Source organism: Oreochromis niloticus, linkage group LG6 (genome assembly GCF_001858045.2).
Source record: "Oreochromis niloticus isolate F11D_XX linkage group LG6, O_niloticus_UMD_NMBU, whole genome shotgun sequence".
NCBI classification, from domain to species: Eukaryota; Metazoa; Chordata; class Actinopteri; order Cichliformes; family Cichlidae; genus Oreochromis; species Oreochromis niloticus.
The window spans coordinates 36,649,348-36,674,333 of record NC_031971.2 but is presented as its reverse complement, the minus strand read 5'-3'; the positions used below and the strand labels follow the sequence as shown (position 1 = coordinate 36,674,333).

The 24,986-nt window shown below is 42.9% G+C and overlaps 1 protein-coding gene and 1 long non-coding RNA gene across 8 annotated transcripts in view; both read left to right on the top strand.

The window, feature by feature from the left end:
- LOC100693618 (axin-2) overlaps window positions 1-8,977 on the top strand; it is a 77,931-nt gene extending 68,954 nt beyond the window's left edge. For all 7 annotated transcript variants that reach the window (XM_025908044.1, XM_013273024.3, XM_013273023.3 and 4 more), the window contains 7 exons: window positions 1,195-1,335; window positions 1,949-2,370; window positions 2,456-2,605; window positions 2,692-2,925; window positions 4,119-4,223; window positions 4,602-4,727; window positions 7,221-8,977. In XM_025908044.1, coding sequence (XP_025763829.1) covers window positions 1,195-1,335; window positions 1,949-2,370; window positions 2,456-2,605; window positions 2,692-2,925; window positions 4,119-4,223; window positions 4,602-4,727; window positions 7,221-7,347 — 1,305 coding nt within the window. In that variant the 3' untranslated portion in view covers window positions 7,348-8,977. The remainder of the gene's footprint in view (window positions 1-1,194; window positions 1,336-1,948; window positions 2,371-2,455; window positions 2,606-2,691; window positions 2,926-4,118; window positions 4,224-4,601; window positions 4,728-7,220) is intronic.
- An 11,545-nt stretch (window positions 8,978-20,522) lies between these two features.
- Window positions 20,523-24,105, top strand: LOC109202385 (uncharacterized). Its single transcript, XR_002062311.2, has 3 exons — window positions 20,523-20,654; window positions 23,248-23,408; window positions 23,497-24,105. It is a non-coding gene; the product is annotated as an uncharacterized LOC109202385 (long non-coding RNA).
- Window positions 24,106-24,986: the final 881 nt, after the last annotated feature.

Below are 24,986 nucleotides of genomic sequence, written 5' to 3'. Positions count from 1 at the left end.
ACACAGGTTAGGAGAGGCAAGAAAATAAATATTAAATTCTTTTGTCTTCATATCCAAACACAGGTGTATGTGTGTGTGTGTGTGTTTGTGCATGCATTTGACAGTAATGTCCCCCCCCCCATACACACACACTTTTCTCTCTTCCTCTCTGTCTTTTTTCTCTCTCAGTCTCTCTCTTTTCCTTTCCCACTTGCACTCCTTTAATGTCTCCCTCCTGATTTGGAGATGGCTCTGTCTCCCATGATGCACCAGCCCCAGGCAGCGGGGGCCCCGTGCAGGGCTGGCGCTCCTTTGCCAGCAGCTCCGCTTGCCTTTCTTCTTCTTCCCTTCATCGTGTCTACAAAGAGATGAGAGGAACAACAAAAAAAGAGTCAAAATCAAGAAAGCCAGTGTGCCAAATAACAAAAAAGTAAGAAAGGGAGAGAGAGAAGCCGGCGCATATAGTTAAAGAAAAAGGAGGATAATGTGACTAGAGTACCTCTGAGCTGCCCTGCATGCAGCCGGGAAATAAATTACTACTTCCCCTCAGATCTTCCCAGTATTTGACTCCTCTATCCTCTCCCTCCCTCTTTTCCCTCCTTCTCTGTCTCGCGCTCTCCCTCTCTCTCTCTGCCACCATTGCCACTTCACGAATGTACGTCTCAATCCTCTTCTTTTTTCTCGCTGTTAATTTTGTCCCCTCTCCCTTTTCTTCCCCTCTCTCCTCGCTCTCTCTTCTCTGTCGATATCTGGCTTTTATTCGGAGATTTAAAGCTGCATGTCCCTCCCACCCCTAGTGTGCGTTTGATGTTTGACAAGGGCCCTTTGAAGTGTGCTGACTTCAGAGGCTGCCTAGCTGATGGCTTGGTCGGGCTACAGAGGGTGCAGGCAGGGGGCCTCCCCTCCGAGCGAGACCAACTGCTACCCCGCCATTGCTACCCCTTTCTCTCCCCCTCGCCCAGCAGCCTGGCACTGCCAAGGGCACTGGGCATGAGAAGATCTAGGGAGGGATGGGCAGCGGAGAAGGTTCAGGTTAGCTCGAGGGCAAGGGCATGTGGATTAGGCCTTTGGAATAGTAGCAGGATTTTTGGAACAAGATAGGATTAGGGCAAGGGCAGTGGATTAATGCACCATATTGCATCCATCAGAAACACTAAGTAGTTACACTAGCACACACTTTAAAGTGTCCTCTTCTCTCTCTTGTGTACCCTGCAGAGGACACACCGGCTGCCTAAAGAGATGACCCCCGTTGAGCCCTCGGCCTTCGCTGCCCAACTCATCGCCCGGCTGGAGAAGCTAAAGCGAGAGCAGGAGACTATGAGCTCACTGGAGGAGAGGCTGCAGCAGATCCAGGAGGTATGGATGCTCTCAAAAATGTTCTAAGTAGTCTGACACTTCCACTTACTTCCAGTTAGTAATGGTTGCTATTTGGAAATTCTATCTTGTATCCAAGTTAGCTCAGGCAGTGGTTCTGTGCTGCACTACAAAAGCCTTTACTCCAGTTTGAGCATGTTGAAGAACGGGGTACAGACCAAGGGATTTAAAGTCTGTCTTGGTTTAGTTGCTACTTCGCTTTTCCTCCATGTCCTCCCCCATTTCATCTGGAGGAACTTTCAAACTTATGTTTCTAGACACACTTGAAGTTCCTTCAAATAGTTAGTACTTAGTTACTCTCCAGTGGCACGTTTGCTGAATAGTGTAGTGCCAGTCTCTTTGTGCAGCACAGGCACACTCTGCATTATAGATGAAGCGCACCCAAAGCCTGTTAGCGAAGATAACAGTACGGCAAAAAGGAAACTCAAATCAAGTTATCCAGGCGTTTGCTCTCACTGACTTCAGAGAACGATAGATATAAGTTGGTGTAAGCTGAGACATGAATTTCTCTGCTGGCTGCATTTCCCACATGTGGCTGTATGAATGTTTTGTCAATTGCTTTAAATTGTAAAAAAATTCTCTTTTCATTGTCCAGGAGGAGGAAAGGGAGGAGGGCAACGACCTTGTCAGCAGCACCTCCCTCCAACACCCCCTGCTCCCATCTGCGAGCCAATGTGAGGAAGATCCTCAAGCTATCCTAGACGAGCATCTTTCACGTGTCCTCAAGACACCTGGCTGCCAGTCACCAGGAGTGGTTCGCCACTCGCCGCGCTCACGCTCGCCAGACCGGACGGGTGCTGTGGTGTCATCTGGCCACGGGCCCTTCTTTGGTGCTTATCCTGGGGCTTCTAAGGTGCTGATGACTGGCAGGCAGTCTACAAAGCACATCCACCACCACTACATTCACCATCACCACGCTGGGCCAAAGACCAAGGAGCAAATCGAGGCCGAGGCGGCTCAGCGTGTGCAGTGCCTCTGCCCTCAAGGGGGCGCCAATTATTCCGACTTCACACCTACGTGAGTTTTACTTCTAAGCCATCCCTTAAATTTTTCCCGTGATGAGCTGCTCTTTCTCTGATCCTAATTTGCCTTCTTCCTCCAGTCGCTGCAGCACTTTGTCCAAACGGCCAGTGAAGGCCTCCGATGAGGGCGTGTCTTCACCACGCCTTCCTCTAGTTGCCACCGACCGCTCTCAGAATGTTTGGCAGTGGATCCTAGAGAGTGAGAGGCAGGGAAAGCACAAGCCACACAGGTAAGTGTCTGTTTGCACAAAATGATCTTTAGAAAAGTGCACTGAGTTCTCAGCTCAAGAGACTGACCCTTTTTTTGTTTTAACAGCACTCAAGGCCTGAAGAAGTCCAACCCGCTTGACTCCAAGACCCTGCCTGGTCGAACTTCCTCATCTTGGGGTGGTGGTGGCATCGGCAACGGGGCTCACCTCCGTGGCCATCACCCAGGCCACCCTTTCATTCAGGACCCAGCAATGCCACCCCTACCCCCTCCCAACACCCTGGCACAGCTAGAAGAAGCCTGTCGCAGACTAGAAGAGGTTTCCAAGCCACCAAAACAAAGGTAGGAAAACTTGTAGACAAAACAGTTGTGCGATTGATTTGCTACTAGGGCTGCCACGATTAGTCGACTAATCACGATTACGTCGACTATCAAAATCGTCGACGACTGATTTAATAGTCGACGCGTCGTTTGAAGCTTTGTAAGATCACAAAAGACGCAGGAATAAGTAGTAGGATTTAAGAGTGTAATAACGGACTGAAACAGAAGATGGCAGCACTGCATGTACAAGGATGCCAGCTGCCGTTAAACCACGAAGAAGAAGAAGAAGGAGGAGTAGCTCCGTCCCAGAATTCATAGCGCAGCCCAGCTCAGTTTCCAACAATGGCGGCAGCTAGTTAGTTTTAATATTACTCTTATTATTCTTTCTGGGTCACAAAATAACTTTAACATATTTAACATGTTTTCAGGCGAGAATGTAGCTGTGTAAACCGCAAATATCTGCTCAGTTTATCAAGACACCACATATTTTCAAAAGCGCTCCGACGTCTTCAGAGACGTCTGTTACCCACTAGCTCGATAGCTAGCCGGGGGCAAGGCTCACTAGCGCCCGTGAGAACACCGGACTCCCGGCAAATCGTTTTCAAACCCACCGCGGTCTTTCGCTACTCAGGTTAAACGTATATGAGTCACTTAGATAACTTACAAATGTTATTGTTTGGCTTTTTTTTAGTATTTTATTTGTTCCTGAGTAAATCGGTTTGGCGGAGATTAAAGTTATAGGTTTTACACAGCAGCTAAATAAACGTCAAGCAGACAACTGATTATCAGAGGTGTGAGATGCCTGAGAATATACTCCGGGGTCCCGTTATATTTTAGATAGCAAGGAGCAGACAGCTGAGTTTATTAAACTCCACCGAAACAATCTGCAAATGTCATTAAAATTTAATAAACTATCATCTTGTCTTTATTTTTACTTGGCACATACCTTAAACACTTAAAGCTGTAAGCTAATGATAGTTATATAAGAGCAGATGCATGCTGGTGCAATAAGCTGTACGTTTTACGTCCAACGGATGCATGATCTGATTAGTCGACTAATCGCAAAAATAATCGGTGACTAGTCGACTATCAAAATAATCGTTTGTGGCAGCCCTATTTGCTACAACACAACACTCTATAAATGAAGTCCCGTTTCTTTTCTTTGTGTTTATATGAAGAATATTGATTAGTCATTAATCTTGTGATTTTCACAGACATTCAGCTGGAGCCAGCAACCTTCAGAGAGACAGGAACCACCCGGCAGCTGTCTTCCCCACGGGAAGCAACTCTTTAGCCAGCCCTGGAGTCCAAGCAGACGAGTAAGAGCTCTTTCATTTCTACTTTTGCTAAATCCTTTGTTTAAAGCTCAGTCTTTATTCCTTTCACAATTACTTTCTAGTTTTCCAAACACCATTACTCACTTATTTTGTCATTCTGTCATTTATGAGTTTTCACCCTCAGATTTTCATTCTCCTCTCTTCTTAGAAAGTCAGCTTTGCTTTGTCTTTGAACTTTTTTCTTAAAGAAAAATAGGATTAGATGTGACATTCTACCTCTCTCCCACATTGCCCAATAGCCCCTGGTTCTTCAAAATAATCAGCCCCCTTCATATGTTTGTCAGTGAATGTGATGGATTTTTAAAGCCAACTGAAAACAAGCAAGTTTTAAATTTTACAATTTTGATTTTGCATGTTCAGGTCTAAGGAGCTGGTGGTCACCTACTTTTTCTGTGGCGAGGAAATTCCTTATCGCAGCATGATGAAGACCCACTGCCTCACCCTGGGCCACTTCAAGGAACAGCTTAGCAAGAAAGGCAACTACCGGTAAGCATGCGCCACTGGAAAGTGCGCACAGATCACGCTAGCAGATACATGCTCGGATGTGTTTAGCGTCACGGCAGGGTTAGTCATCTGTGTTTGGATGTGCATTTGTTATTGTGCTTTTATGTGTTTGTCTGCTAAGTGGGAGTGTGAAATACTGGAGCCTGATAGTTGAAAAGAAACTGATCTGCTGTATTCGAAGCTTACAAAAATCGGGGAGGGGAGCAGAGGGGATATTCTGCAGCAATTTTTTTTTCTCACATCTGGTACTGATTTCCATGCTTAGGCAGCCTTAATAAATATGGCTTTGAAGCCTGGGCCATTTTATTTTGTGCACAAAGACCATTGCAAGGCCCTCAAATTCCTCCTCCACACTATTGCATCAGGCATTAGAATCAAATGCTGGAGGCACCTTCTTCTTCTAATGACAGTTAATGCGGGAGAAATACCTCCCGTGTGAAATGATGAGGGGAAATTCCTTCACATAGTGAAAACTTTTAAGGTAGTTTCCAAAGTAATAGACAGTTAAAAAAAAATCTGAATCAGGGGTTCACAGTAATTTATCAAAAAAGTTGTTCCAGTGCCTCTGAAAACAAATGTAGCCTTGCATGCCGGTGACATCAACATCAGGTTTTAGTCACATCTGCTTGTTAGGCAAGAGAGAAGAAGAAGGCCTGCAAAACACAAGTCGTTGCACCCCTGCTATCCCATAACTCTTCAGCTAGCGAGTGAAAAGGGGGGGAGGTGGGGATGAAGCGTCTGGCTTCAATGGCAGCAGAATGTGTGGAGTTGGTTAATTTGGACATGGCAGCAGTACAGCTGAGAACAGTACGCCGCAGCTCTGCCAGACGATATTGGTGCCAGATGTTGTGAAGAGAGAAAAATCCTGCCACATAAAACATGTTCCAATGGAAAGACTCCTGTGTCTCTCTGTCTCACTCTCTGCAACAAAGTGATGACTTTGAACTATTTGTGAGTGAAAATGTAGCGTTTTCTTCTATTAATAATTTAAAAAAAGGGTAACACGCTTCGAGAGCTAGGAATGAAACAACGTATTAAACCAGAAAGTTAAATCAACAGAGGAAAAGTGTGCATAAATGTCAGATGATTAAAGAAAACTATATCACTGCTGTCGCACCTCTGCACGCTGTAGTACAGTTTTAAGTTTTGCAGCTGTGATAAAGCGGGCCCCTCTCTCTTTTATTTGTGTGTAACAATCAACATGGAAAGTACGGCTGCATGTGTACATTTTTGTACGCCCCTCTGTACATGTGTTGTTTGAATGACTCTAAGCGGAGCTCATAAAACAGTGAGCCGTTTCCCCCTTTTTTCTCCTTTTTTATATTCTGAACGCAGGCACACATGGGCAAAATGAGGCATTTTTCCATTACAAAGCTTATCATTATATCCCCTCCTGCTGATCTTTTGCTGGGTTTAAAGTAGAGAGGAGAAATCATTAGGAGCTCCAGGAGACTTCACAGTCACTGGAACCAAGCTATACCCTGTGAGTTATCTCTGCTTGAGAGAAGAAGAAGAGTGGGTTAGCTAGGTGACCCCTTGACCTCCAGGAGCCCGTCTGAGCAGTCGCCACCCTCCCTCCCCCTTCTGGGGTAAAGCCCCTCAGACTTGGCACGCATCCAACCCATCACACCCACTCACCGAGCCGGGGAAGGCCTCCGCTCTGCTTCCCCCTGCTTTCTTCCCTTCCTGTTGCCTCTTTTTTCCTCTGTTCTCGGCTGGTGATCGGAAAGCTGCCCGAAGTGTGTGTGCGTAACAGAGAAACATAGTACATGTGTGTGTTTATGTGCAGACAGCAGAGCGCAGTCTTGCAGTCACAAGCAGACTCTCGGGCACCTGAAATGTCAACCTGTGTGACAGAAATGCCCTTCATTTGACAGCCAGCCCAATTATAAGCCATGGAGACACAGAGAGGGAGGGAAGGCACTGAAGAAGAGAGAAAAAGAGAGAGAGAGAGGCTAGAGGGGGCCTTAAGACAGCCTCTAATTAACCCTTCAACTTTAATAAGACCTTACAGGACAGAAAGGCATCTGCAGAATGGCTAGCAGTCAGGATGAACAAGTGGATGAGCACACATAGATGAACACGCACACAAACAGGCTTTTTCTAGCAGCTTGAATTATCACAGGGAGTGTGTAAACGGAGGGTTCAACTCTGTTTGCGCAGCGGTGTGATGTGGAGTCAGGCTCTACCTTTGAAGTGAGCAGGGATGGCATTGAAGGCTATGACTAAGTTGTTTTGAGCAGGATCCATTTCTGGCTCTCAGAGTGTGTGTGTCTGTGTTTGATTTGGACTAAAGGGAGCTGTGCGCGAGCGTGTATATGTAAGTAGTCGTGTAGGTGCCTCAAAGCGCTTTAAAACGCGATGAAATACATCAGATGCACTCCTGCTGCCACTCTGTCAGGTTTTGTTTGAGTTCTCACCTACGCTCCACGTTTTCTAATCACAAACCTCTCTTTTTTGTTTTTCCCTCCTCAGGTACTACTTCAAGAAGGCGAGTGATGAGTTTGAGTGCGGTGCAGTGTTCGAGGAGGTGTGGGAGGATGCCACTGTGTTGCCCATGTATGAGGGCAAGGTCCTGGGCAAGGTGGAGAGGATGGACTAAAGGCCACTTTGTGCCAACCAACTAATGCCCTTCCCCCCGCCCAACCAAAAGCTAAATCACTTGAGCAAGAGACTGTAATTTACAAGAACACTCTGGACTCCTTTTTTTTGTTTGTTTGTTTTGTTTGTTTCTTTTTCTTAATATTAAGCTAAACAGAGTTAATATATCCAGCACAAGAGGAGCGATTGAAGGAAGACGAGCCAATGAAGTATGCCGAACACAGAGGAGGCGCTGCCCCTCCCCGACTTTCTCAACCAATCAGCCTTAGAAACACAAGGGAATGACAGACCAATCCAAGGATGACGATGATGACCGGAGGCCAGTGGTGGGCGCGAGACCCCGCCTCTTCTTGAATATAACCACTGAAGATGTAGATGACTGTTGTCTTGTGATGTGTGACAGACTGATGGACTTGCAGGAGGCGAATACGCAGCGCCACCGACCTGCTCTTAACATTACACTCCAACATCGTTACAAAAACGTCCATACGTGTGCATATACATACATGCATATATGTATATATACATGTATTATATATATAGATGCTTTTTGTCATGAGTTGAAAGTTTTTATTAAGTATTTATTGAAAATGACCTTCCCCCTGTTGTCCTCTCCCCCGAGTCTTCTTAAACCTGTGTTCCTCACCCTCCCTTTTTACAGCCAATGGGTAAGCTGCTTTGAATGTTGGGAGAATACTGTGGTGATATAGTTTAGTGTTTTAAGTTACACAGAGGACGTGACGCTAGCCTAGCATTTCCTATAGCCTTGTAGCCACGTCTGACCCAAACTTAGCGGTGGTCTTGTCCGAGGCGCACTCCCTCCACTCTTCTAATGGTCAATCCCAGTCTTATATGCTGCTGATAGTTTATAATAAGCAAGTTTGTCACACTAGCATTTCCTCTCCCTCGTCCTCTCGGCCTCCCTCCCTCCCCCTCCTTTTCGCTTTGTCTCGAGCGACAAAGTTCAATCTTTTTTTTTGTGCCTTTGTTTGTAAACCAGGCATTGCACAGGGATGGGGGGTAGAAACCGTTGTAGATTACACACAGAGACGAGACCTGGAGCACAAGTTGCACCACCTAATAATGGCAGTGTTTACAGCCCCCACACCAAAATAACTTGTGCTAACGAGAACCAGTTTGGGTCACCAAGAACGACTTCTTTGAGGAGTTCAGCTAGCGTGTCAAAAAACACAAAAAAAAGACAAAAAAAAAAGTGAACGTTGAAGAATTATGGCTCCAATATCTTTTGAATGTTGTTACAATAACACCGTATATAGCAGAGCTCCTGTATACATTGTAATTATGCATTCTGAAGTATGGATACCGACACATGTGATGCACGCATACACAAACAAAACACGTACAAACACACGATCGCTGGTGTTTTATGAGTACAGCACCTGTGCCTACATGGATGCCATACCATGTGCTACCCTGTTTCAGGGTTTTAATATATATCCCTTGGTTTTCAGAAGGGTTTTATGTTGAAAAGATATTTTTATGCTTTTAATATCTTGTAATCATGTATTTGTGTTTTGTTTTTACACCACAGCCTTTTTTTTTGTTGTTTTGGTTCATTCTATCTAAACTGTAAATTATACATTATATAAAGAGTTTCATTTAAAGATTTACATGGACCTATAATTATTGTAATTATTGAGAGATGTAGCCTTTATTAAAGTTTTATATTTTTCAAATGAAAACTGATGTGCTTGGAACTGCTTCTTTCCTGACTCAGAATAGCTTATTTTTATTGCTGCGCTGTGAAAATGACTTATTTTCACAGTGCAGCCATATTTTTCAGACAGTTATTTAGACATGATACAAGTTGACTGGAGTGTTTTGTCCACTTAAAGAAAATTACAGTGCTACAGTCGGTCTGGGGCATGTGGTAATGCATAAACAGGGGCTGTTTTTACACATGAGCCTCGGACAGTGTGAGGGGAATTAGGTCGGGACATTGTCCAAGTTGCTTTTTCTCATGTGTAGCGCACAGCAGGAGAGTGTCTGCTTCTGATGCGGGCTATACTATTTGTAGTCGAGTATACTACTAGAAATACTCTGTGTTTTTTCTGTGTTTTGTTTGTTTTTTTCTCAGTGTGTGCTGAGTAAAATGTGCAGGAGGCAGCACGTTGCAGGCCTTCTCGCTCGATAAGAAGTCAGTTACCTGCTCTATTCTCACATGACCTTTGTACCTGAAAGCTGGCGGGTCAAAGAATGTGTAATAGGCGTTCCCATTGACTCAGACATTTAGCATTCTCACAAAGAGATCCTCCTCTTAATGTCTTTAAAATGGCCTTATGGGTACAGCTTAGACACCGAGCTTCTTCAAGATGTGCTTATCGAAAAACTCAGTAACTCGGCACCTTTATGTTTTTAAATAGTCGTATAGTTTACCATTTCTACCCCGGAGACCCCTTGGTAAATGGTAAATGGCCTGTATTTGTATAGCGCTTTACTAGTCCCTAAGGACCCCAACGCGCTTTACACAACCAGTCATCCACCCATTCACACACTGGTGATGGCAAGCTACATTGTAGCCACAGCCACCCTGGGGCGCACTGACAGAGGTGAGGCTGCCGGACACTGGTGCCACCGGGCCCTCTGACCACCACCAGTAGGCAACGGGTGAAGTGTCTTGCCCAAGGACACAACAACCGAGACTTTCCAAGCCGGGGCTTGAACCGGCAACCTTCCGATTACAAGGCAAACTCCCAACTCTTGAGCCACAATCACCGGAAACCTTCACAGAAACCAGGCAGTAACTGTTAAGAAAGTGCAACCACTCCAAGAGTTCTACTGTAAATAAAACGGGTGTAGCATTTGTTATGCTTCATTTCGGTTGAATTAAATTTTGGCATTGTTGCAGTCGAGAGTTGTGAGAACTGGTTAACATCAGTGTTCGGTTCAAAGTTCCCCCACGCCCAAAGTTCTTCATTTTGGCCTCACAGACATGAAGCAGTCACCATGTTTTTGAGGTGACAAGGTCAAAAAGTAGCCTTAGGCTCAAGGTTTTAAAATCACCCTTCAGGGTGTTTGAGTCACCTTGTAGTTTAACACTTAACAGATTCTAGTCAGAGACCTTTGTTGCGTGTCATAGCTCTAGATGTGAGGTCAGGTCAAATGTCACACTCAGGTCTTGGTAGTTTTCCTTCCTGCTTTTGCTCTTCAACTAGAAATAGAGCAAATGTAACTTAAATAACAACCAGTGCTGGATAAAAGAAAATTTCACCTCATAGTACCGAACAGTTAAATGATGTACAATGATGATGGCAGGATTCCAATAAGTAGGCCAAGAGTGTGGAACCTGTTGTTAAATACTCACAAAAATGAGTCTTGACAGTTACCTGCCTTCTCTGTAACCTTCACGTCTTAGTAATGAAGAACATAAAATGTTGTTATCACCATCAAAGAAGTACAGTATCGTAGCGCTGTGATCATAGCGCAGTGCAGACTGAAGGTGGAGAGGTGACTGAATTTGAGCCGAAAGTAAAACAAAATAAACGAGTTATTCTTGTAGTCTCTTCTCAGACGCATCACTTCCAGGAGTTTCAAAAACCTAAAAGACACAACTTTGTGCTGAAAATAAAATGCAACTTTAAATTCACAGATGCCAGCTGCTAATTCACAGCGCAAACAGAAATCTCTGAAAGCTTGTAACCTTTTGATGTGCTACAGACCCTCGGTGGTTAAATGTGTGGGTCCCGTATTCAGCACTTAAATGGAAGACATTAGGCATGGAAATGAGGGCATGGGCTAATTGGTCCTATTAAAGAGCAATGAGGACCAGCGCTACTCTCTGACAGTCAACACAAACATTAATGAAGCACCCTGCATCCTGCATCAGAGGGCCTAGTCATGTTTGCCTCAATTAACTAGCGTTATTTCAGCAGTGGGGGGAAGGAAAAAAATCATTTAACACCAGGAATAACTCGGTGGTGGGAAGCGCGTCTGCTATGTGCACACTCACTCACTTGTACAACTAAGTTGAAACTGTTGACATAAGCAGAGACTTGAAATGGTCAGAAAGGTAGCCACATAACAAAGATAACAACAGTCATTACTGACAAGCTTTCACTTCTCACAAAATGATCTTCTCATTTCTTCCCCCCCGCAGAAGGAAAACAGACAAGCCGCCAATGCTCGCCACATCTTTCCTCACCATTTCTTTAAACGACATTTCTGCAGCTGAGCAGTTTGTATTTTTAACACCGCAAATAGCAGATTAATTCTCCAACCTCATCAAAGGCACTGAGCTGTGAAACTTCAATACATAATCAATGCATTGCATACTCGCCCAACCTTGAAATCAATTCCTCCATGCTCGAAACTCCACAATAAGGAACTGTCTGGAATGGGGCAGGTGTAGGCCTCCGCCCTTCTGCCCCCGCCTCACCGACTCTTCCCAACTCTATTTTTACAGCTTCTTGGGGCTCCGGCTTTGAAGGAAAACCTATCCAGGAAAATTGCTTGCATTTTTCCCCACTGAAGCGCTGATAGATGGACATTGACTGTCGCATTCCCTCTCCTGCCCATCAGGAGCCCCTGCTTCTCTTTTCCCTCCCTGTCATCTTCGCTCAGCCTTTCTATGACATTCCAGTCCTAATAGGTGCTTTGTTGAAGTGCAATGCAGGTTACATACAGGTTCTGAAGCTTCTGCTTTCACAGAAACTCGCCTTTCTTCTGCTGCTTCAGACTTCTTTAACTCAAATTTTAATTTCGTTGAAGCGTGCAACTCTTTCGGTATCTTTTCATCAGGGGAAACTTTTCTGAGTTGTAACTTTGATTTTGGTTGGCAGCATTGCTTTTCTTTCCCGCCACCCTGTATGCCCCATATGTCCCATACGCTGCTACCTTCGTCGCCGTCTTTTCTCCAAACACTGGCATTCATTTCTCCTTGCATTGTGGTAATTGGCATAGCACGGTCGGGGCTATTGTAAACATGCCTGTGTGAGACTGGTATAAAGAGGCACCAGTCACTCCCCAGGCTAAGCTAGTGTGTGAAGCAGGCAGGGGCTGCTGCCTATTGTGCTGGTGAAGCCTTTGTAGATTTGCAGTGGGCCCCATTTTAATCGCCTTCTCATACACCGCCTGCCGACTCGCTTTGCATATTTAATTGCCAGGTAAAATCATTTTGTCGACAATCCGTTTAATTATTTGATTGTACAGTAACCGTAAAGAGTGAGCGAAGGGAAGTGGAAGGGATAAAGGGGAATAGAGAGAAGGCGAGAGACAGAGCGAGAGAGAGTGAGAGAGAGAGAGCAGCAGGCAGCGGAGAAAGAAAAGGGGTCTGTTGCCAGAATAGACATCAAAGCCGTGCCTTGATGTTGATGTTGAATGGGCATTAATGGTTTCTGAAGGCAAGAGATTGCAGAGAAAAAAAAAAGAAAGAGAGAGAAGAAAAAATAAACCCTCCTTTTTCTCTGACAATCCCGCCAGCCATCTCAGTAAATGCATAAACACTGGAACCCGGTGCCAGATAGAAGGGGTTGAACAGAGAGAAAGAAAGTGAGAGAAGCCAGTTGGCTTGTTCGCTTTCACTTTCATTTCCTGTAATGACTGAAGGGCGAGTAATGAAGAAGAGGTGGGTCAAATGGACTGATTGGAGGTGATTAGGAGGCTGTCAGCACATTAAACCTTTAGGTTAAAAGACCAGGAGATTCAAATCAGCATCTGCTCACTTATCACAAGTCACAAGGACCCGAAAGAACAATACATTGGGTTGTGTGTAATCCCACAGCTAACTAACGTCCTCGCTTTTTCTTTTCCCGTGCACTGATTTTGCAAATCCATAAATGCAGGGAATCTTCTAAGGGAGCACTTTAACTGTTTGATCCAAATTTTAGAACTTCAATAGACTGCAATCAAAGAAGTGGACGTAGCCCGCAGGTCTGAAGAGTGAAGCCAGTGTACACTGCTTTCCACCTGCATCCTTTAAATTCTCAGGAAGAGAATCTCTGATTGCAAAAAGACATCTGTACAGAAAGAGAGCATATTGCCCTTCCTTCTACTAGATTAATTACCACAGTAAAGATTTTCTGTAGAGTTGAGTGCTAATTTCAGAAAGCTAAAGTCTTCTGCAACACAGTTTGATGCGTAAGATTGTTCCCATTTTGACTAAACTGGATAAACAGAGCATGCTTTAGGGTGTTGTTACATTGTGATTGACAAGTCACTCCCACAGCAACCTGTCAGTCAGGTTTTAGGCACTGCAGTGCCTATCATGACAATGCTTACATTTAAAATAGCCCTGAATAATTTTTTGCCTTTTGACTGTGCTTTTGTTTTAAAACTCACAAGTGTGTTTTCAGTTCAGCAGGGTTGACAGAAAATGTCAGTCGCTTGATTTTCTAAAGACAAGCTCAGCATCTTAGTCAATATCACAGCTAATGTAAAATTAGATGTAGGTGTATGTATGTAAAATGCAGTAGAGTATAATTCAGAGGGATCAGGTATGGCAAAAATGTTGCACACCTGTTGCAGAAGAGACTACAGTTGTGCCTCCTAACTTCAGTCAGCTGCAAAGCCACACTGACACAAACATAAGCCCAGGAATGTCAGCTAGTTTGCTTTGTAAGCGACTGTAATTGTGTTTCACTGGTGATAGGGCTGGTATGAAATAGCAGCTACAGCCGCAAACTGTAACCTAATAGGGTTAAAACAGTTCTGGCATTTTTAGATTAGAGTATTAAGCTCTTTCTTTAAGCATTTGACATTACACCTGATTTCAAAAAATCAAACAAGCAACAGCCACTTATGTGAACTCACTGCTGACCATCACAGCTACTTAGAATATACAAGGCCCTCTTATATCCTTCAGAACAACCTTAATTGTTCATGGCACAGAAAGGTGTGTTGCGCCATAATGACTTTGATATTGTCTCACAGTTGTCGGCTGCACATCCATGACGGCAATCTTCCATTCCACCACATCCAAAGGTGCTCGATTGGACTGAAATCTGCTTACTGTACAGCAAAGTTAAAGTTTTGTTGTTGTTGTTTTAAAATTTCATTTAGGTTTTTTGGTTTTAATTACTGTAGTAAACTGGTAATTTCTCAAAAACTCTATGTGTGACCTGTTTAAAACTAAACCTTTTGGAGGAGTTTACATTAAATAAGTTACATTTTTTTCTATGCTTTACTGCTTCAGCTTAGAAAGTGGGTGAACTGAGAAACCACCAACTGTGCAGCAGCAACAAATTTAAAATCTTGCTTTACTCATTTAGAAAAAGCAATCAAAATAAACAAATACGATTTGGGGATTTTTGTTTCTACAGTTGGCAACATTTACACACTAGAAATGATATGAAAGTAGGAAGATTTTGGCATCAAGTCAGTGGAGAAAAATATGAGACTACTTCCTCTGCAGGACTTAACAATGCAACATTTGCATTCGTGAAACACACCCCAAACAGTGGAAGCTGTCCTCGCTGCTGTCACCAAACACCTGAATGCTGTCTCGTGTTTCATGATGTGTGCGGTGGGACTTGGCTTTTGCGTGTGAACGGTCCAAGCTAGCAGCTTTAACTGCAGCTTACCTCTGAAATTCATCCAAGACCACCTTGATCCTCTTTTGGCTGGCACTGTCGGAGATCTCTCTCTGTCTCTCTTCCAGTCTGGCTGTCTGTCTGTCTCTCTCACCCACTCTCCTCTTTTCTCTTGTGTTGTCAGGTTTGCTTATCTTCCCAGCTTCCCTGAACTATCTTGTTTCTCTGTCATTCTACTGTGAGGGTGATGTGTATGTGGGTGATGAGGGTGTATCTGTTATCTGGAGGGAATATTTAGATTCAACATAACCTTGACTAGCAAGTATGCCTGCTGAGCAAGTACACAGCCCTACTTTATTTACTGACTTAACCAGACCGGTATGTACTGTCGATACAATCCTTTTCTTCTAGTTAAATGATAAACTGGTAGCCCAGTGACACCTGGATGTAGTTCATTAACCGCCTGCAAGCAAATACATTTCCAGGAAAATACAGAAGCTTTAAAGCAATCTGTCAGCAAGGTGGAGGTGTCAGATTCCACTTCAACTGTGTTGATGTTTTTCCTTGGTACATCCAGCCCCATTTCTAAATAATCTATCTAATTAAAGTGATAATAAACTTTTGACAATTTTGGGGAGAATCAGGTCAGGATATTTCACATAGTTGTCCTAATCACGTGGAGCACAAAGCGGGAAATAATAACTTTAGATGCACGACTGGAAATACTCTTTGTGCTTTATGCGAGGATGCTGTCAGGATAAAGCATGCCTACAAAGCCCAATTGCTAGTAGTGAATGCACTATTAGCTGCCCCACTCACACATTGCAGCAAACTGACATGCCCCGGCCAGAGAAAAAGAGCAGCTAACATTTCACATGCACCTCTGTCAGAAAAGTCCCAGAAAAGTTCAGGAGTGCATGAGGTAAAACATTTTGTCAGACAAATTTGCTATCCACAAAGTCATATTCTGATCTAAGAAAATCAAAAAGCTGATTCAACAGTTCTACAAAACAGCAAATGATTAGTAGCTTGATGGACCAAAAAAGCTACTAACCAACTTTTCTGGAAGTTTGGGCCTCAAAGGATATCCTTTATTGGCTATTGGAAAAGATACAAGTATGGAACTTTTTGTCCTTGTAGGAGGAACTTGATATATTTCTTTTCTCAGAATTTCTGGAAGCCTGAACCTTAAATGCAATTACAAAAATTCTCCAGAATTTTTTTGATGGCATTAATTATCTCTTTCTGTGCCTACAGTAATCACAAACTCAAAGAAGTGTATAGCAGCTTTCCGGCCCACTCGGCTCTGATTTAAGAGCATTCTTTTTGGACGGCATTCGTTCATTTATTTTGGGCTCATCCATCCGTCTCTTTCCCTTTCTCTCTACCTGTGCCAACTCTGTGTCAGCGGTGGATAGGCATTGTCTATTTTGTCTAACTATCCCCTGTTGGGTCTCAACCACCCCCAAGGGAAGCCTGTGTTCTTTGGGCAAGATAGAGCTTCGGGCCAAAACCACTGTCAACAAGGGGAACAATTTGGCTGGCAAGGGCCATATTTACAGATTGGTGAACCACAGCTCCATTTAGCAGTGTTCTTTCGTCAGTAAACACCACAGGACGGTATCTTTCTCAGATCTCAAAAGCAGAAACAGATAGAATTATGCCATGCGGCCCAAAGTTGGTCTACTCTGACCGCTGCTTGGACCGCCATTGTTTAGAAGTTCAGAATGGCCAAATGATCCGATAACACAAGTTAGTCATGGCACGTAACTTTGTCCACATTCCTCAGTGACCAAGGAATGCAGTCCCTCGAAAGGCTTCGCCTGTGGCCTCAGTTTGGAGGGTGTGTGGTGTATTTTGAATCCGTCGGACTCTTTTCTTGTACCGTCCTGAATATTGGGAGGCACTTTTCTAAAAATACAATGATTAAGGTGTTGTGGTTTTTCACATGAACGCTTGACTCAAACTCCCTTAGGGACATTGTACATGTACAAAGTATGTTAATGTGTCAATACATGGCAACCAAGAGTCTTGTTATCACATTGGCCTACATTACACAGTGGGAAGATTGGTATGCAAACAGAGAACTGGTTTGGAGTTTGGGGTCAGAAAAGGCTTTGAAGCTAAACATATTCTTACCATAAAGATATATTTGGGATAGATGCGACCCATAAACCAGTACCAGTCTGTCGCCTATGAAGTCTGGTCATGAATTGGTGGTGTAGACAAGAAGGAAAATGTCAATCCTTTACGGATAAAAGCTGCTTCTGTGATTCTAGCAGCCTTTTTGGTTGACAAGTAATTGACAAGTAATCACTTATAGAAAATTGTCTTTGCTGTAAGTGTAGCAGAAAAGCTGACTCAGATGTCTGTGACACAGTTCTCATTCACTTGTCAAGAAGCCATTAAACTTAAGCAACAATAAAACTGCGGTCTCTCGGACAAGACTCGCTACATTGTTGCTGTTGTGGTTGTTGTTTTGTTTGTCTTGCAGACAACTCACAATGTCTTTTTTTTCTCTTTTTGTTTCTCTTGCTCTTTTTGTACAAACAATAGACTGTATATAAAAGATGGACACAGCCCACTGGTTTGATGACCTGCTTGAAATGATCATCTTGGCTGTTGGCATCTTGCTCATAAGATTTTTTTCTTTTCTTTTTTTTCTGGCAGTTATGTTTGAAAAAGCTGGGGTGGTCTTGCATTTGAGCACTAGATAGAAACATGTTGACAATTATGGTCAGAGCACTGGTGTCATTAAAGATTTTGCATCTTTTATAGCCACAGAGGAAATAAATGAATCACAAGTGGAAACAAGTTTATAGAATATCTTCAGCTCATGGAGCAAATCTGTCAATAGCCATAAAACCCAAACTTTCATACCAAAAGCACCAGACTTACTCGATAAGTCTGAAAAAAAAAAAGTTAACAGCTTGAGAAAACAGCTTCAAGGCAGAGGAGGTGTGAGAGGCGTGTATGGCTGAAAACAATAAAAATTTATTCAGGTTATGAAAACCCATATATTATGTTTCACTTGCATGAGAGAAAAGGGGTCAAAGATGTGGACTCTTCCACTCCTCTATAGATATGGCAGTCCAAACTGGTTTTCTTCTGCTATCATCACATTACTACTATGGTTTTGCTTACCTTTACCAAAAGTGCAAAAAGCACTCAATGAAACAGCTTGTATATGCATACGTATACTCACACATTGGTGGTACTTACCTGTCACCTTGTTTCTGTTTTCCTGAGCTGTTCAAGATGGTCAGCAGAGTTGGCTAAAGTTACTTTTAAAAGGTAACTTGTTACATGGTAACAGTTCTGACAGTTAAAAATAATCTGTTACATTGTTGCCAACTGAGAAAGAAACTAATTGGAGTTACTTCTGAATTACCAACAGTCAATACCCCTTCATCTGTTGGTGGATTTTGTTTTCATCCATCCGTTCTCTTCCACTTATCCGATTCAGAGTCATGAGGCGGCTAGAGCCTATCCCAGCTGCCATTGGGGGAGAGGCAGGGTACTCCCTGGACCAGTCGCAAGTCTATGGCAGGACTAACAAAGAGAAACAAACAAACATTCAAAGTTCCATTGGTATATATTGGACTGCAGGAGGAAGCCAGAGAACCCGGCGAGAACCCACACAAACATGGGGAGAGCATGCAAACTCCACAGTGTTGGTGGATTCGAACTCAGGACCTTCCTGCTGTGAGACAACAGTTTTAAACACCGCCCCATCGTGCTGCTCTTTGATTTTTTTTTATTTTTTAAATTAATTTAAACTATATTATTTTATGAATTGTGCTCCGATACTTGTTATAACCAAAAAAGTAATTCCAGTACACTTATATATTATGTTGTAATACTGTTGTATGTAATACTGATACGCAGAAAGTACAAAGTACAAAGAAGCAATGTTGTTACAAGTTCTGATTCACAGATTACTCTTCAAGCAGTTAAATACTTTATTCATTTGCCATCTATCCATCAGTTCTATTCCACTTTTCCATTGCCGGACATGGAGGTGCTGGAGTGCATCCTGGGTGTACAGAGCGAGAGACACAGTGTACTCTGGACAGGTTGCTGCGCTATCATTGGGCTAACATACACAGACAGACAACCATTCATACCTATGGCTTGTTTAGAATCACCACTTAATCTAACATACATGTCTTTGGACTGTGGGAGGAAGCCACAGTACCCACAGAGAACCCACACCCACACAACAAGAACATGCAAACTTGACACAGAAGGGTCCCAGCCCACCAGTAAACCAGCAAACCGGCAACACAGCTTACCACCATTCGGTTGTTTTATTTATCAGTTGCACATAAAGGAGGTTACCATGTTGCTTTTGCTCTTAGAGCTTTGATGTTGTGTCCGCAGCAGTGGATTGCTCTTCCTCGACTGAGCACAGTTTGCTCTTTAATGTCATGTTCTTGCCCCTTTGTACAAAAAATTAACAGTAATTGTCTCTCTCCCCAAGACGAGGATTATATACTCGGTTGGGGGCATGGACAAAGACCGCTGCAGTCACCATGGACGAGAAGTCATTCCTGTTATCGTTCTTTGAAGTCCACATGAAGGACATATATTTGGTGTCTCTGTGGATGAGTCCTCATGGTGGTAGAAATTAGTAGGCACCATTTGATGAGGAAAATTTATGTCCCGCAGGCCCAAGCAAACCTTGGCATAGTCATACATGCAAAAATGATTGAAGTTGTAGATGACTCTGTCATTTTTGTCGTCTCTTACATGCCGTAAGGTCAAGCGATGGCTGCAACAGTGTACACAGAACGAAACAAGGGGTCTTTTTTTTCTATTGATCCATCATGCAGAAAACCGAAGAACACAGCTCATCGATAATGTTACTGCAGTAACACCTCCCTTGAACACTGTTGATAAGTAGCATAGAACAAACTAAACACTGATGCGCTCACGTTCTAGATTTACAAGTCAAAAAAGTTTGTGTTCCAAGACCCTGAGAAAGAATCTGCAGCAGCGACCAAACATTGTTGTCCGTACATGTTGTCTTGCTTGGGTGTGGCTGCCTCAGACAATATTGAACTGCGCTTGTTTTTAGAAACTGGGGAATTTCTTTGCTTTCATCCTAAGACAGCCATAGTCCTTCAGTGTTGTGCCTCACACATACCTTCAGGTCCGCAGTCCATTCCCCAGACGGCTGTGGGAAATGTGGTGAGGCCACTCTGGGTTTGGAAGCCTCCCAGACACCACAGGGATTAAAAAAAAAAAAAAAAAACCTCTGTCATGTGACACAGTCACGTGATTCTTGCGGAACTAGTGTCCAGTGAAGAGGGGGAAAGAACAGGCAACAAGTGATTTTCATCAACTTGCTTAATATTATAATCTACAAGAAATTCTAGCGCACTCAGATTTGATTCTTGTTTAATAGTTCCATGGCACTTTCATCTTCTGTCTTTTGCCTCACACTTAAGATTTAACTTGTAAAATATATAAACTTACCTTTTTAAATTTATTTTATCACTGATTTTCATCATCCAAAACAAGTTAAGCCACACTAAGAGTTTACACATGCCTAAATGAACCTCTGAAAGCCACCTGCGTTGCAAGCCCTCAAGCCTGACTGTTTCCCACCCTAAACACTCTGCCTGGCAAAGCTCAGGGCTTAGCCACCATTGTTTACTCTTTACCCACAGAGCCCAGCACCTGTTAGAGATTGAGTTCTACACAACCCAGCTGCAAGCCATTTTCATCTAACACCCAAGAAGATAACTACCCCTGAAGCACAAACGATTAGGCTAATCGGCCTTGATGATGGGAAGGGACTAAGTTGGATGAGAAGGTAGAAAGTTGCGTGAACAAAATGGCTGTCTCTGAGGGAATCTGTCTTTGTCCAAACTAGACAACAGTCTTTTAATGAGGATTGCAGTGGTGCTGTCTTTTCTGGTCTCTCGTGTAGCTTACTGATGGACCAGCATGGACTCCTTAGTTTAACGAGAGGCCACCATAGTGAGGAAATGGATCTGCAGTCAGCAGGAGCCCAGAGCAGCCCTGTGTTATTTTTTTTTTCTCCTCTCTGTCGCCACTTTGTCCCTCTTCTCCTTTGCTTTTCACACACAGGCAGTTAAGTCAGTTTCCCAATGCTGTGATTCCTCTACCAACATTCTTTGTTCTTGTTTTTTCCCTTTTCCTTTAAGTTTATTCTCTCTCGTCCGCTTTCTTGCGGGTTGGTTTTGTTGGGTGAGGAGGTCGAGGCTGGGGGTGGAAAACAGAGAAGGGGTGGGAGCGGGGGCTGCATTTCCAGCTTTATGACTAACCACATGTGTTTCTAGGTCTTAGTATTTACATGTTTCTCATGGAAAAGAGGGCGGTGGAAGAGGATGACGGAAGAAGAAAGACAGCCATATGGTTCTTGTTTGTTCAATTAAATTCAGAGCCGGACTGTTTGTTTCCTGCGATGAGCAGAGGGAAGTACGTTGGCCTAATCATCTTCAAATCTGACTCTTCCCCTGGCATTTGATAGGGTTTTCCTTAATGTGGGATATTTGGATTAGATCATATACACGTATGTATATCTTGTTGAAAGCACAAAAAATTTAGGTTGTCACTGTTGAAAGACATATTTTAGTTTTACTGTGAGGTCAACATGTTTTCTTATCACGAACTCTCATTGCTTCAGTGTCTCTTTTTCGTTCTCTGGCTCAAGTTCAGCAGTTCACACTCCCCTGCTGTAATCCTTTCACTTGCCTTGGGCACCTCAAATTGCTGGCACTGGCCTTGCCATTAAGGAGCCTTCATGAGAACCACACACTTTTCTCCTCCTTCTTCCTCTCCTGTGTCTGAGGTGTACCCACACCAGTCGGTGGTGGTCCAGTTGCCTTGTAGGAGAGGTAGTGAGAGTCGGGGCGTGGGAGGCATTACTTTCTCCCTTTGTGCAATTGGCTTGTGATCTGCCGAGGACCAGACTTTACCTACAATGAGATCCTTTAAATCGATTGTGGGAGGTAAAGATCTTGGATGCCTGGTTTCATTTGGAAGTGCAGCCTTGAGCATTCCAGGTGTTAGTGTTGCAACAGTGTTCGGAAAGCTGCGTGATTTACCCTTTTCGCCTTTACCCACTGCACTTCACCTGCAGCAGTTTATGATTCAAGTTCAAGATCCTTAAATCAAACCAGATTTCCTTTTTAAGTCGTAACCTCTCTTAACCGTGTGGCTGTTTTGCATCATTTATCAAAATCAATACTTTTATTGCCTTTTATTGAGTTCTCACTTTATCATTGTTAGACATCAAAGCACAAATAACAGTCAACAAAAGTCATCCGTTCTTGATTATGTGGGACTGACACTAAATAATTTCACTACACATGGTTTTGATGTCTGAAAAGCTTTCATTTGTACAAGTGGCTTTCAGATGAAGTGGAAATATGGCAACAAAGTGTTGTGTCATGTTTTTGGACCTAAGCAAGAGAAAGTGTTTGTAATTAAGAAATCATTAATATATCCATCAGTGTGTCAGGAGAACTAAAAAACAAAAAAATGTGGTATATTTACTGTTTCAGGAGAGTCTCTTTCTTGAGAGAAGTGTTGATGGGCTTGTTCTGGCAAGTCTGGTTACGCCTGTCTTTGTTGCCTTTGTTAGTAAAGCTTGTTCAAAAGAGGGCTAGCACACTTACAAAAAAGCATATGTTTCTTTTTAAGATACTGGTGAGAAGCAAAAGCTGTATGATGCATGGCAAAGCTGCTGTCACATTTATCAGAACTGTATGCATGAAATTATTGCAAAACTTCTAATTCGAGATGACAATAAAATACAGATTTCACACCTGCTAAAAATATAGTTCTTTAAGCAAGTATTTCAGTTTGGCTTCAAAATTTAGACAGTATAAAATATGGATTTATAGCTTCTGATACTGAAAAGTTTCTGTGTTATCTTTAATGACCAGCAGGTGGCCTCTTTTAATTTTATTCGTTTTTACTAATTAGCAGGTGTTTGTGAAATGCACATCTACATCCATCCTTTATATACAGTCTTTGGCTGACTATTTTGGGAAAAGCCCTAATAGGTCATTGCCGATTAACGGTACATTGTTTCCAGGTGTAAAATACTTACTGTAATTTGAAAATGATGTACAGTCTACAATCAGTCTACACTCAGTTAAGCTCTAAATCTGCAATCATTTCAACTCGTCAAAGTTTCAGTTTTTGGCAATGACAGTAAAATCTTTTGGACCTGATATGGAACCAACCTGGGACCTATTTCACTAAATTTGCAGCATGAGATGATTCTCCTCATCTTGACACATTCACAAATCAAAACAAACACCAGAAATGCAAAGACCACAGTGCAATCAGTCATTTGTGAACAGTGATTTTCATCCATGCACATGCGATGCCTATTCTGCTGTTTTTAATGACTGTTTTTGGGAATCTGGCAGGGCTAAACATCTCCGTGCTCACAGCTGGAAGAACGCGAGCACGCAGAAAGATCCATCATGATTGAAAACAGATGATGACATGTCAGGCTAACAAATGTGGTACCAATAGATGTAAAAGGGAAGAAAAAGAAGAAGAATTTTGAGCTTCTCACTGATAACAGGTGAACGATTTTGCCTTGTTTGAATTAAAGTTGTGAAAATTCATGTAGTGTTGGTTTATAGCAAATATCTCTTTCATTACTTTAACAGAGCCGGTACAGAAAATTTCAAGAACTTTCAAAGTTTCCTCAAGTTGAATGTCAGAAAAGGATGAAACAGTGGGATGAAGCTGGCTGAAGGGCCACAACTAAGGCCAAGTGTTACCTCTGATGAGGAGAAGTAAACACCTCAGATTACAGCCCAAATCAGCTTTTCACAGTTAAAGTAGTCGACACATTAACTGTTCAGAGGAGACTGCACGGATCGGGCCTTCATGGCTGAAAGACACCACTGCTGAGGAAGAACAAAGAAACTGGAGTGGACATCTGTGCAGGGGAAACATGCACTTTGGTCTTTTGGTCTAATTTGAGACTTCATGTTACAGATGCTGTGTCTTTGTGAGACGTGGTGAAAGTTAACTTTTGAATATGTAGAAGCATGAGGAGCTGTGACTGTTGGTTAAGAACAATTTAAGGCAGCATTTAACCAGTATGGCTTCCACAGCACCCCTTAGGGATGCACAATCCCATCTAGTCTGAGCTTAATGGGACCATCATTAGTTTTCCAGCACTAAATCAACTCTCAAGGCTCTGTTATGGCTATTTGTGTAAGAAGCAGAGTATTGAGGGCTGCATGAGATGACAAGGCCTCCAGGATTACCCAGCCTGAATCTAAGTGAGATAGTTTGGTCAAGAGTATTAAGTCATTATTATGAGTGAAGCACCAAAATTTGGGAAGTATTATACTGCTTTAACTAAATTTAGAAAGCAAAAAAATTACATGTCCAAAGTGATACTTTCTTATTTGAACTACAGTTTGGGATTATTTAAAATCAATTTGAAAGACTGAAAGAAAAAAGTAATAAATCCTCAAACAGTGATGTGAAAAAATTTAATTTAAAAAGTAAGTACATCGCGTGATTTAGCAGCAAGTGGAACCACCTTCAGCAGCAACAACTTGAGGTTATTGTTTTCTGTGTGATTTCATCGGTCTCTTACATTATTGTGCAGGAATTTTGACCCACTCTTCTTTACTACATTGTTTCGGTTCATTGAGGTTTGTGGGCATTCGCCTATTTACAGCCCATGCCAGAGGATTTCAATCAAGTTTAGGTCTGGACTTTGACTGGGTCATTGCAACACCTTGTTTCCTTTCATTTTAAGCCATTCTGTTGTACTTTTGGTGGTGTCTATGGGATAATTATCTTGTTGCATGATATCCTGTTAAGCTTTAGCTGTTCCGGAATACTTTGATACTGAGAGGAGTTCATAGTCAATGGCTGCGAGGTGCATAGCTCCTGTGGCTGCAAAACAAGTCAAGTGTGTTGATATGCTTGTATTAAGCTTTCACCAAAGGCAGGAGGGTGGGGCAGTGGTTACTACTGTTACTGTCGAGACGGTTTTTGTAAAGAGCCAATAGTGCTAAATTTTCCAATAGCATTTTTTAGTTCCATTATATTTATGAAAAGGCAGACATGTCTATAGCTGATGGCTCCAAATAAGGCCTAACCCTTATTGGGGGGGACACCAAAGAAATCTCAA